Source organism: Carassius carassius, chromosome 13 (genome assembly GCF_963082965.1).
Source record: "Carassius carassius chromosome 13, fCarCar2.1, whole genome shotgun sequence".
NCBI lineage: Eukaryota > Metazoa > Chordata > Actinopteri > Cypriniformes > Cyprinidae > Carassius > Carassius carassius.
In genome coordinates this window covers 19,243,463-19,257,771 of record NC_081767.1, presented here as the reverse complement: position 1 = coordinate 19,257,771, position 14,309 = coordinate 19,243,463, and the positions used below count along the sequence as shown (strand labels likewise).

Here is a 14,309-nt window from a genome sequence, read left to right as displayed (position 1 = left end):
TCCCTTTACACTACATGATTATAGCTCAATAACTGGCCCATACACTAAATATATGTTGTACTGAAATGTTTTGTTTTTGAAAAGTGAAGTTTTATCAGTATAATATTCTGTTGTCTTTTGGGGGTGGATATACCGCTGTAAGGTTTATAACTCCATTGCCTCGGTAAACAAAAAATGTTATGGTCAAAAACTAGGCCATTGTAATGAAAGTTAATGAAAGAGGTTATAGAGAAAATATAAAAGTGGCGTGGAGAACAAAAAGACAAGCTAAGAGAAATCTCTATTTTTGCAAACATAGTATTGCTGGCAGACTCTAGTGGAGTAAAAACAGTGTTTGAGAGAGCAATGCAACAAAATGTTTTATGAATTGTGGGTACAGTGATGGTATTGCACGTTTATAGAACATGTGTATGTCACTTAAACATGATTTTATGCTTGCTTAGTGTGCAGCTGTTCAGAATATATAGTAACTGTTTATTTTTGTTGTAGTTGTAGTACTAATCACACAAGTTAATGGATTGGTATTTAGATTTCTTTTAAATGCACCCACAATGAATTATATCCATTTACGATCTCTTTTTTTTTCTTTTTTTAATCAATGTATGTGCATGTACCTTAGAAACTTAAGTTCTGTTACGTTATATCTCTTTGCATATTACTTTCAAATTGGCCTTGAATAAAGTATATACTTTGGTAGATGCTGTGTCTGATCCGTTTAATCCAACATTTTATGTGTTATGAGCAGAGTATTATAAGAGATTAATTGGAAAATGTTTTACACTGTACATTTTGCAGTCCACACAGGTTAAATCACTTTATTGGATCACTACCTTACATGAAACCAACATCAACACATTTAAAAAAACAGATACTATGAACGGGTAACACTTTACAATAAGGTTCATTAGTTAACTAAAATGAACTAAGCATGAACAATACGTCTACAGGCTTTATTAATCTTAATGTTAATATAACATTTACTAATGCATTAGTAAAATCAAAAGTTGTGCTTGTTAACATTAGTTAACACACTGTGAATTAACATGAACTAACAATGATTAACTCTATTTTTTTATTAACATTAATGTTTTTTTAATGGTTCTTATTATAAACACTATAGATGTTCAGTCTAGTTTAAGTTCAAACTCCTTAAAATGTCCTGTAGTACAAATTTAACTACACTGGTGTAGAAACACAAACAAAAAAGACATTTCTTATTTCAAGTATTCACTACTTTAAGTTTAAAAACTGCTGGGAATAATTTTAGATTACAATATAAAATTTATAAAACCAGACTATCTCATGCATATTAACCACATTATGATGAAAATGTAATCTTCAGATTATGAATAGCTTGTATTTTAGCCTGTGTTTTCTCAGCGGCTCCATTTTAAATGATGGCATCATGTTCCTCACTGCAGGACATGAAATAAATATTAACTGTGTTACATTTACAAATGAACGTATATAAAACATGGGATAATACATAACAGAGTGCTACAGTCCGGTTCCGGAAGTAAAAATGCTGATCATTTTCTCCTTAGGGAAATACATTTTTAACTGTTTTCTACGAGCTGTAAATGTGTTTAAAAGCTGAATTTGTTGTGAAAAACTACATTACCCATGATGCTGTACAGAAGTCCACCAGAGTAATGGCATATATATTTGCCATTACTCTTGTGGATTTTTCTGTAAAAAAAAAAAAAAAAACCTGTTAAACACTGATTTTGATAGAGAAATATAACACAATTTTTATTATTTTCATAGATAAGTAGTGTTATATTTTTATCATTTTTATTCAGTTATTGCTTCATGGAATTGAAGTTCTTTACCTCTTTAAAAGCCATTAAGTACACATAGGCTGAAAAGGTGGATGAGAAATAGGGAAGTCATGGCCAAAATTTTTGGCAGTGACAAATTTTGTGTTTTGCAAAGTCTGCTGCTTCAGTATTTGTGGATTATTTTTCCCACGTTTCTATAGTAGGCTATACTGAAAAACAATGATACGCATTTCAAACACATTAGTCAATATTTAGTGTTGACCCTTGTTCTTCATATTAACTTCTGCTATTAGTCTGACATGCTGGATATTAGCTTCTGGGCCAAATCCTGACTGATAGCGGTCCATTCTTGCCTTATTAGTTCTTGAAGTTGATCACAATTTGTGGGCTTCTGCTTGTCCCCTCACCTTTTGAGGACTGACCACAGGTTTTCTATTGGATTGCAATCCGAGGAGCTGCCTGGCCACAGATTCAAAATGTAAGTGTAATGATCTTCGAGACACTTCTTTATCACTCTTGCTTTGTGACATGGTGCTCCATCATGCTGGAAAATGCACGGATCATCACCAAACTGCTCATGGATCGTTGGAAGAAGACACTCTTGCAGGAAGCTTTGATACCATTCTTTATTCATGGCAGTGTCTTGGGGCAGAATTATGAGAGAGCCCACTCTCTTGGTTGAAAGGCAACCTCACACATGGATGGTCTCAGGATAATTCACTGTAGGCACGTCACAGGACTCATGCTAGCGTTCACCATTTCTTCTCTGAGCAATCCATTTTCCAGATGTCCCAAACAGTTGGAAGGGAGCTTCATCAGATAAAATAACTTTTCACTAGTCTTCTGCTGTCCAATCCTTGTACTTCCTGCAGAATTTCAGTCTGTTCTTGAAGTTTTTCTTGAAGAGAAGTGGCTTCTTTGCTGCCATTCTTGACACCAGGCCCTTGTCCAAAAGTCTTGGCCTCACTGTGTGTGCAGATGCGCTCACATCAACCTGCTGCCATTCCTGAGCAAGCTCTGCACTGTTGCTGACATAATTCTGTAGCTGACTCCTGAGGAGGAGATGGTCCTGACGCTTCTGGACACTCTGGGACGTCCTGAAGACTTCTTCACTGCAGGCGATTTTCAGGTGCAATATTCTTTGTAGCAATTTCCTTGCCTGTGAGGTTATTTTGATGCAAAGCGATGATGATTGGAAGTGCTTCTTCCCTCCTTCAGTCTGCTCTTACAGTCTAATTAGTATGATGGTGATTTTACCTGACTATTACTCATTCACACTTTCACATGTGTTACTGATATGATTAGTCAATTAATGTTAGCTGGTCATTTTGTGTCAGACACAAAACATTTATTTTTTTATTTTTTTTGAGGTGAAAAAAAAAACGTTTTTGGGCCAATGAAGCTTTTTGCAATTATTTAAAATGTATCTGATCACTCCACACATTGTGAGTACACAATAATCTAGAAACAATATGAATGAACACCACAACAGCTCAAGCAGCAAACTTTACAAAACACAAAATTTGCAATTATTTAAAGGTAAATATACTGCAAAAAAAAGTGCACTTGCTGTTGTGAGCAGGCCAACCTGTAGCCCAGAGTGACGATCATTATGATGATAAATGCTAGCATCATACCGCCAATGAAACTACATGCATGAAACCGAGGACCTGCTGTTGGGGTCAGAAAGCTCTCGGACTAAATCTAAAATATCTTAAACTGTGTTCCGAAGATGAATGGAGGTCTCACAGTTTAGAAAAACATGAGGGTGAGTTATTAATGACATAATTGTCGTTTTTGGGTGAACTAAGCCTTTAAGAATAACTCATAAGTTGTTTACATGTAAATTGTCTTAAAAACAGTAAGAAATGAAATCTGCCTAAATTAGTTGCTCTCAATCAGGGACTGGAATAAAGTATGTACTTTGGTAGATAATGTCTTTAATCTGATACTCACCATGAGTGAAGAATTACACTTATACTGTAATTGTGTCTGAGAAAAAAAGCCTTTACACAGTAAAACCTGCAGGCCACCATACATGAAACCACCTTTCAACAAAACACCCCTGAACTGTAACCAAAAAAATAATCCAATAAGGTCTCCCACAGACACTGAAAATACACTGAGTTCAAGTATGCTCTTCTTGAAATGGGGGCCAGGGCCCAACAGGGCATGACAGCCTCAAGATAACTTTAATATAAGACCAAACAACTATAAATTAAGATTTATTTATTTAAAAGAAGAAGAAGAAAAAAAGAACCAGGGTTTCCACTGTATTGAAAAATCTGGATGTATGAGGGATATTTTATCAGGTAGAAATTGAGTAAAACGCGATTTGAAGGAGATGTTCAGGGGGAACCATGGAGCTCCTGGAGGTGTTGAGGTATATGACTGGGGCCTATTGCTATATGGTTGCTAGAGTCCTCTGGCTTTGCGTTTCAAGGTAATAAATAGGCTGTTTCTGAATGGCTGCTTATTAAAGAAACTATAAGCACATCTCTCTGACCCTTTCACAGCCGTTCAGCTTCTCCTCACTATTTGGGAACTACCCAAAAGACTAATAAGAACAGTAATGAGCAATAGTGAAGTTTTGCTTCGAAGGCAATGCTAAAAAAAAACCTGACAAATTTAGCATCTTTGCCATAAAGCCCTGCTTCATTTCAGAGCCTGCTGTCTAAGTAGGCAGCTCACTCAGTTTTGAGACATAACCAAACTCTGTGTGTGTACACTTAAACACAATGGAAGCTTTCGCAAGTTCCGTTACAGCGCGTTTTCTCATAATATAAACAACAGAGAAACACTTACACAATGACAAAATCAGACAGGAATGAATGAAGATGAAACACAAACAGCGGTTCATTTTCTTTACGAAAAACTAAAGTCGTACTACAATCCTAAACTGAACGACAGTCATGACGGACGGGAAAAAAAGCTCAGTGTGTCCTCATTATCATTATCGACGACTTAACTGCTTCAGGTGCCATTCAGAGGGATGCGTTAGACTTAAGTTAGACTTTAATGTCCAGTTTTAAATCAACAGCTGTAGAAACTGTAGATGGTCTTTACTGGGGGTTTGGACTGCACATCTGTCGATCGGTGTGTGGGTGTGTGTGTGTTCGAAAGCTGCGCTGCATAACTGATGCAACATTATTGTCATTTTGATGCTTTTTTGTTGTTCTGAAAGTAGAGGTCAAACTGATTGATTTGAAACGCTTTTTATTTTTTTTTAAGCATCACAGTCTAGAGGGACAAATCAAAATACATTTATTAAATCCCCTCAGGCACGTCCAATTGAGCCAGAAATCCCATGGCCACATGTAATTGATCAATGATCAATTCAATGATCATGTATTTTATTTGCAAATGGTGACTGAGGCCAGGTTTTACGTTTTTCAAAGCATCACAAAATGAAAAACAGAAATACAGCACTGTCTTTTCAAATTTATGGCCACTTAATGCAAGCATGATGTAAAGAGATCTATCTTCAACATCAGTGTTTGTGCCTGGCCTTAGTCTAGTGTCTAACGTTTTTACTTTTACACTGCATTGTTTTGTTAAAGCTACTATAATATAATTACAGCATTCATATGAATCATATCATTTGCTGTGCACCAAAACCTGATGTTTATTATTACTTGTGAGCTATCAAGGTTTTAGGGCTGTACTACATCAGTATTTTTCACCACAACGTGTCCCATGCTAAATATTGAAGCAGTAAAAAAATATTAGACAATTTGGCCATATATCTGCAGGACGTCCAAAATCGACACATGGATTTATTTGAAAGAGATTTTACATAACAGAATTCCATTAAAAACATTAGGCCTTTCTGTTAAACGTAAATTTGACATGCATGACAAAGCTTACAGCCAATTTTAACAAGAAAAGCAAGACTTAAATCACATTTTTGTAATTTACACTGAAAATACAGAAGAATGGAAAAACTGAAGCCACGGGATTCTACTTTACACATCTCATTAGTGAGCTAATCGCTAAAGTCAATGAGGGACTGAAACTCTAAACACAGTCATACTGATGCAGAAGAATATAACAGGCTGCAGAAAAGGAGTACAAAATACATTTATACAATACAGTGTGTACAGTATTGCAAAAATGTGAAATACATTTTCTGTTGTAGTTGGTTGTGTTTGAATTTTGAAAGGATTTGGTTTGAGCTCAAATTAGCTGCAGAACTTTGGAATTCATTAATGAACAAACAACATGCTAGTGAATGCTTTTCTTTACTCTGACCTCGGCTGGGGTTCTCACATTTACCTCACTAGTTACTTCTAGTCGCCAGGGCACAGATGTTGTTTAAGATCATTCCTCGAGTTTGACTGCAGGAAATGAAGGTAACATTTTTGCTGATCTCTTCCACACCAGTATAAAACAAAATGATCTGCACCGGCAGCAAAAAACCTTCTACCGCAGCGATGTCATGGAGCCAAACTTCTGGAAGAAAGGATCTTCCTTCTGATGCTTCTGACTGCTCATCTACGGAGTCTTACATCTCATCCAAACCATAGTCCTCTTCAGGGAAGTCTCCCACAATCACTGAGAGGGGCTTCATGAAGGCGCCATATTTTGGCTCACATTCAAAGTAACGTTTCCCATTCACACTAAATCAAGACGAACATAACGCATCAGTTAGACTTTCTCATAATATTCATGGAAGGATCAGTCAATTTCAGACACATGCTGGTTTAATTCATAAACATAAATAACTTGGGCGTGCACTGACCTGCCATCATTCTTCCCAAGCGGCTCATCATATTTCACACCAACCCTGTAGCCTGGTTTGAAATCTACTGTACCTGCAAACAAAGAAAGCGTTTGAGCCACATTCAATATTACTAGACAATAATGGCAATAATTTAAAATAATAATAGTTATTATGAATATTATTGTTGTTACCACTACTTTATTATTTATTATTATTTATTATTATTATATTCTTCCAAAAAAAAAAATATATATATATATATATATATATATATATATATATATATATATATATATATATATATATATATATATATATATATAAGTATATATATATATATAAGTATTTAATAATAATAATTTGAAAAAATATTAGTAAGTAATAATGCATTTAAATGCAGCATTTTTCTCAGATTTACACAATTCACATGGGACATATTTCTCAGGTTGGAAAACAGCAATCTGTGTGTGGAAAAATCACATCTCTAAAGAAACCAGGGAGCCCCAGGTCAGGATGGTGTTTTACACTTTTAAAAAGCATCTCTAAAAATGTTATCATATTCATTTCTTGGCTCTATTTTGAGTAGATGTAACATTCAAGTGGTAAACCAGAGCAGTAGATGTGATTAAACCAGGTCATGCAAACAAAGCCTTAATCTGAGAGGTGTGATATGAAAATGAGGGTAAACTTACCCACAAACATAACAGTGCCAATCTTGCTAGGTTGCCCAACAACTTCAACTTTGCAGCGGTTCCCAACAGCAATGGATCCAGCAGCCATCTTCTCCTCCTCTTCTTTTTTAGCAAGAGCCTCTTCTTGCTTGGCCCTGTTTTCCTCATTAAATCGACCTAACTTTAAATTCTTCTTAAAGGTCCGTATTGAATCTGACAAATAAGAAACCTGATAACTTAGATATTTTCTTACATTAATTCTAATGGCACTTTTAATATGTGGGATCTACATTTCTCAACCATTATAGACTACCTTATTTTAACGTGACACTATTTCATGCATTGAAGCCAAAAATGCAAATGGAAACATATTGCATAATTACACCATGTTCACCCATAACTTTTAACAAAATTGTTAAAGTCAGTATGAGATCCTATCTATTTTTTAAATGCAGGTTACTGAACTTCTTGTGAATTATGTCATGTATATTTACTTGATTTTTGTCCATTTTAATCAGAATGTTAACTCCATTTAAACCCTGCACTCTTCTTACAGTTGACTGCACAATCACATTTAGTCGATCTGCCTCCATCCAGTCAACGATTGACAGAAACCTGTTCAACTTTTTGTTTTTTTAATCTTCAGTAGTCCATTTAACTCACATGTATGTCACAATAAGAAAGATATGACGCGTCTCTATTTCCATTTAATTTCATTGGGAGTTAAATCACAGCTCTACTATTTAAAGTTACTTTAAGTTGCTATAAATTAATTCACTCAGCAAATGCGTCACAGGCAGAAATATGATGTCCTATCTGGATTACCTCCTCTTTTTTCATAGGCTTCATCAGAGATCTCGAATTTATCCACCTTTGACAAATCAGTGAACTCCGAACTCTGCGTACCACTGCGGTCTGTCACCTGCACAGAAGACAACACTACAGTATAACTCCATCTTTATTAATGCCATCAAAATGGTTTCGAAATGTAAAGAATAGCAGAGTTTTGAAGCTCAGGATATCATCTCATATCCCTTCCACAAGTTCTAATTTTGTCATATCACTTGCTTTCTGTGTTGATGGAGTCAATACCCACATGTATTCTGCACTCATCATCCACAGGATAGGAGCCGAGCAGAGCTTCATTGTTGTCTAGCTTCTGCAAGAACTTGTCAGAAGTGCTGAATAGCTCAAGGTCAATATAGGCAGCTGTGGTGCCCACAATCATCTCCAATTTACACTTAAAAACAAACAAAAAAAAACATGTTAAATTCAAAAATAAACGATTTCATCAATATGATTCCAAATAGATCCTCACGGTTCGATGACCTGTGATGTAAAACACAAAAAATAAAGTGCAAAAATTGTACCTTTAGGGTAAAAGAGCTTGCCACTGGGGCTGTAACTTTAGGGTCAACTTTGTAACTTATTTACCCTTAAATGGTTCATAAAAACCAATTCTATGCATCCCTCAAGAAACGTTGCCCTCATTTGCAACACATTTTCAGTGGAAATAATATGAAGTGGAAGGAAACTCAGGTATTTTATACCTTTTACCTGCAAGAGAATGAAAGAAGGCAAAGTTTCTTAGGGGAATGCTAACTGTTTGTCAGAGAACACAAAAACATTGAAATATAATTTTTCTTCTTATACCATATTTTACATCATGTCCCTTTAAGGGCTCATTATTACAGAGACAATTGCTGTTGTACTGAATATTAGATATCATGATATCATGCAAGAGTGTTCATGGCTGTGATTTGAGCACATTGCCACACTGGACAACACATTATGCATCTGCATGTGATCATCATAATACATCCACAGTTAGAAAAAATAAAATAAAAAATAGCATAACATATCTCAAATATCACAGACAATTAGTTGTAAGAGTTAGTTGTAATACATATGGTTTAAACATTTCCACACGTGCTAGCATAACAAAACTTGCATGTTATTTTATTCACAAAATATTTTAGTTTGTCATATATATATGGGATGGGCGTTTTCCGCAAATATCACTTTCGAATATTTGAGCTCACAAAAATCTAGTATTCGAATATTCGTTTATTTAAATTAAGTTTAATGAGACAGACGTTATTTTTCAGCAACATTTATGGTTTCCGTCATTTTGAACAAGCTTACACACAATAAGCTTGAACATTACACATCATGTTTAGTAGCTGAAAACCTTTAACAATGCGTGCAAACAAACAAAAGTACAGATTAAAAGCAAAAAACAAAACAAAAAAGTGAACAAAGAAAACGTAAAGCAGCCTGCAGCAATTAGGCTATTGTACAGAATGTAGCTTACACTTAACTTTGAAACTTTGAAACTGTCAGCAAATTTTTTTTGCTTTTTTTTCTATTGTTTCAAATGTTCTTGTTAAGAAATACGGGCATGTAAACATGATCGGGGGAAAGTCGGCTCCTTAGTCTGTTAACAATAAAGCAGAGAAAACGCGCTCTGACGGCACAGACGTTGTCGGGACTCACAAATAACGGTGTGCTAAGCGAATAAGTTTTGTGAAGCGCTTCACCACTGAATGGGATCCTCATCTGGTGGAATACATGGCTCCAGCAAGAACGGTTCCCACTCGTCTCGGCTGGACTCTCTGTAATCATCGCTGAAGAACTGGCTCAGCCTTTTCCGACGAGTGGGCATTGCATCCTCTTCATCGTTGGTAACGGCGGCTGCATCCGCAACACTCGCAACAAAGAAAATGTTCTGATAATGTTCAAAAAAAGTTTTTTTTTCTTACTTATCTTATGTTTTCATCGAGAAACCTGAGATGTTTGTACTGAGGGTCTAGGGCAGACGCGAGAAGAAGAGTTTTCACTGCATTCTCCAAGTTAGCGGTGTTTATTCGTTGCTTGAGAGATGCCGCAACAATGTTGTTGAATTCAGTCACTTTCTGTGACTCTCCACGGCATATTTGAAGTACTGTAGAAGACCGCTTCTTAGGGGCCGTTCACATATCGCGTCTTTTGCATGCTCAAGTTCGTTATTTCCAATGTAGGCGCGCGGTATGCGCGCTCATAATGGAAGCGACGCGGTGCAACCACTGATCTATATATCAGTGGGTGCGACGCACTCGTTTTTTCCAGGCACGTCCGCACGCATCGAGTTAAAAACATCTCAACTTTTCAGAATGCCGCAAGCGCACCGCAGGTCATGTGACAAGAACCAACCAATCAGCTTCATCCTTTCCCGTAACAACGTTGAAAGCTCAGCCAAGATGAAGGAACAGCTGATCATAGCTGTAATTGGATAGCCATTTTTAAATAAATTTAGTAGCAGAGCTACTGAAAGCGATTTTTTGTGCTGCAAATCCATTTATCCTTTGCTGAAATTTCCAAGTCTTCATGGAGAGAGCGCGTCATTGTTGCTTAGCAACAGCAGACGCCTCAGGAGCACTACTGCCCAAGCGCTTTGGAAAGAAGGAGAAAGCGGCGCGACTAGCGTTTTCCACGCGTTTTTAGGCGCGATATGTGAACGGCCCCTTATTCATTCATTAATTATTTTTTGCTTGCATACATCTTCAAATATGCAGTGGAGAATCACAGAAAGAGACCAAATTAGGTTTTATTGTGAACTTTTTTTTTTTTTTGCGAAATTCGAATATAATTTTTATTTATCGAATAATTAGAGCAGAACGAATATTCGAATGTTTGACTATCCGCGCACAGCCCTAATATATATATATATATATATATATACACACACACACACACAAACTGTATCAGATAACATTCAGTATCTAATTTTTTGAGATACTGAATTTTTAATTTTCCTAAGCTGTAAGTCACCAGAATTATATATATATATATAAAAAAAATCTAGTTTGTGTGCAATGAATCCAGAATATAAGACTTTTTTAAAATGTAATTACAAAAAAATAAAGAACTTTTCCATGATATTCTAATTTTTTTAGATGCGTTTTAAGTGTGCGTAAACGTGTCATAACACTATTGCATTGTTTCAAATTACTTTGATGACATGCAGATCGGTCTGCGCAGCGCCAATGCACCTCAAACAAGCCTCTATGACGCAGTTTTCGAAATGAATGAGAATAGGCTTGTTCGACTTCATGCAGCTCTGCGTAAACCGATCGTCGGCTGACTTGAAGCAGTGCATGCCGGTTAGAAATTTTGTCCGACTTGCTACAGCGCTGACGCCACGTGACAGTGACGTGTGCCATCAAAGTACCGCGAGAGCGATTCGAGAGTAGCCGGAGAACTCAGCCAGCGCAGCTTCTGAAGAGCGGCTGCACAGGTTCTGTAGACGACACAACTGATCCACGATTGGCTGAATTCACTGATGACACCGATGACGTGCGTTTCAAGTTTATTGCGATTCGACTTCAGTTTCAGAAATTCTCATATGGACTTTTAAAACAGTTCAATACGTTTTTATGTCGTCTTCATCTTATAAATCATATTTATTAAATATTGTTTTACTGTATTTACTTTATTGTTAATACAAAGTTTGTGTATGTTTATTTTGCATGACTTTCTTTTTTATAGTATTCAGCAGCATAACCTATTCAAATTAGCATTTTAATAACTAAAATGTTAATCTTAAAAACAAACAATCTAATAATGTGGTCATAAATGTATGCTCCTATACAAATCATACATAATACATTATGTTCCTCCATTTGTTTGGTTTCTTCATATTCTCTAGTTTATTTTTGCTGTGTTTATACTTCACCTGAATGTGGGTAGCAAACTGCTAACAACTTGCTGTAACTTCAACTTAACAACTTGACAACACTCTGTTCACTTTCAAATAGTTGGTCTAAATCACAATATAAATCCAACAGAATTGTGCTTTTCTGTATATGAAAATCAGTGGTGTTAAGTTTAAAATGTTAAAAAGAGCTCAGCAGGAGGGTACTGTAAATCTTGTTGCTGAAACCTTCTTAAAAAACACATACCCACCAGGGAATTTTTTTATAGGTTACTTTTATCATTTTGTATTAGCAGAAACACCCATGTCATACTGCTAAAGTATATATCCAATATGTTATCTTGTTTTGGAAGACACCCTTCCAAAACACCACTTATACACGCATCTTAAACGCGATCAAGTAAGCAAACGCCACGTGATCTGCCATGACTGACGTAATTGCAGCAAACTACGGGAGCCACAACGTGTCCGGCTTCATATCTCCGTTTGCAGCTCCTCCCCACCTGCACGCGGCTACTCTCGCCGATCGGTTGCATACAGCCGCAGCCGATGTCGAACACACCTAACGTGACCTATTTGGACATGGGCGTGGTGTCTGACGTCACACTTGGATGTGGGTCCACCGCAGGCTGCAGTTTGACGCTTCTCCACCGAGCGCCAACCTCCCGCTCTCTCTCGTGAGGCCAATAAGGAAGTGACTAAAACTGCAATTCATCTTGAGCTTGAGGCTGGCTGCAAAAGGGAGTCAGTCCCATAGACTCCCCATGTTAAAATGCCAAACTTTACAGCAGGAAAAAACATGTTTACAGCCTGGTGCAAAAAATGATTTGTCGAAATATATAATTATGCCCTTCATGACAACTGTGAGGGGGGTGAATTTTTTTTATAACTCATCCGTTTAAATTATATTAAGACTTAAAGTTCTGCATAATTAAGGGCGTAGCCACTTGAGTGACAGGTGGATTGCAGCTACTGACACTGCCGTCGTGCTAGGCTTCAAAAACACACTTCAGGAGTCTACGGGTGACGTCACGGACACTACGTCCATGTTTTTATACAGTCTATGTTCTCCACACAGCAGCGTTCATCTGTATTTTAATAAGCGACATTGTTAGCCAATCATAGCAGTGGGCGTTTACTTGCGAGTCTTGAATGCGCCACACCTTCTGCAGAGGCTTAAAAACCATACAGAAAATAGCCTACTACGTCAAAATTAAGTTGTCGTTTTAATGTAAAATCAGACTACCATTGTAAGTGAACCTCAGAGAACATTATAAAATGTTAATAAATGCAGTTCATAATCGCTTTATGCTGTCGTATGGTCATGATATATCGTGCCCCTTACGTGTTTCAAATGTGCCTCATCTATGGGTCACATGGTCACATTTCACTTCCATTCTTTTGCGGTAAATAAAGGGAAAAGTATATACTGTAATTATGAAACAAAACCACATAATTGTAATAGACAACAGTATACTTAATGCGGGAACAAAATAAAATCAGAACCCCATGTCTCACATAATGATTTCATGTCTGACTATTGGTAAAAAACCATACTAATTCACACAAGAGGCATGCCGCACCTTAAACTCTGCGATCGTTATGCCTCGGTTGAATCTCCGGTTCGTCTCGAAGGAGCTGGCGGTGCTGGTCAACCGCACGGACACCGTGGGGCTGGAGAGGACGGTCACACTCCCGTCCATCTTCAGGAACTAACAAACTGTGATGCTGCTGGGGTGGTCGAGCTGAAAATCAAATGGTTTGTTTGGTATTCATGCAGCAAAATACAGCTGTCCGGACAGAAAAGTTATTTCTCCGTGGCTTCCACTTAAGATTTGATATTTATATTTGCTATCTTTCAGCTTGCTATGAGACTAGCCAGTATTCACATGAACTCACTTGACAAGTCCTTCACTTTATTCACTACTTCAGTCAGTTGTTTGCACGTTCAGATCTCACCAGTTCCACACGGTCCAAAAATTATAAGGGCTGTCTTCAGAATTTAAACCTCAAAAACGTGTACTATCTTCTTGTTTTGGCTCTCCTGAAAACGTCGTCTTCCGTCACAGACCGCGCCACTAGATTCTGGAAGATTCCACCCACCCATATTGATCTCTGAGCCAATAAGAATTGGCCATTGGGGCGGGACCTTGAATTCAACCAATAAGAAACTTTTATTAGTCTTGTGGGTGGGGAAAACGTACGGTGTCGAATCGGGCTACTCAGTGAAGCGTTATTACCCAATCACTGTTTGTTTTGTTGAGCAGACTGCTCCAAGCTGCCCGAAAAGCACACATGCTTGCAGTACTGAATGTATTCCACACGATGCTGCTAGAGTATTAGAAACGCCTCAAAAAAGATAAAACATGCGACAGTAAATTTATTCAGAAATTGCTAGTATATTTCACAAAGAAAGGACATGTAACGCATCGAATTAAACG

The 14,309-nt window shown here is 37.1% G+C and overlaps 1 protein-coding gene across 1 annotated transcript; it reads right to left on the bottom strand.

Moving 5' to 3' along the window:
* Nucleotides 1-5,526: 5,526 nt before the first annotated feature.
* On the bottom strand, nt 5,527-13,961 carry tbcb (tubulin folding cofactor B). Its single transcript, XM_059564861.1, has 7 exons — nt 13,768-13,961; nt 13,452-13,613; nt 8,272-8,415; nt 8,001-8,097; nt 7,197-7,388; nt 6,523-6,595; nt 5,527-6,400 (listed from the first exon to the last, which is right to left on the bottom strand). The coding sequence occupies exons 2-7, from the start codon at nt 13,569-13,571 to the stop codon at nt 6,286-6,288; spliced, it is 741 nt and encodes a 246-aa protein (XP_059420844.1). The 5' UTR covers nt 13,572-13,613; nt 13,768-13,961; the 3' UTR covers nt 5,527-6,285.
* Between the last annotated feature and the right edge of the window lie 348 nt (nt 13,962-14,309).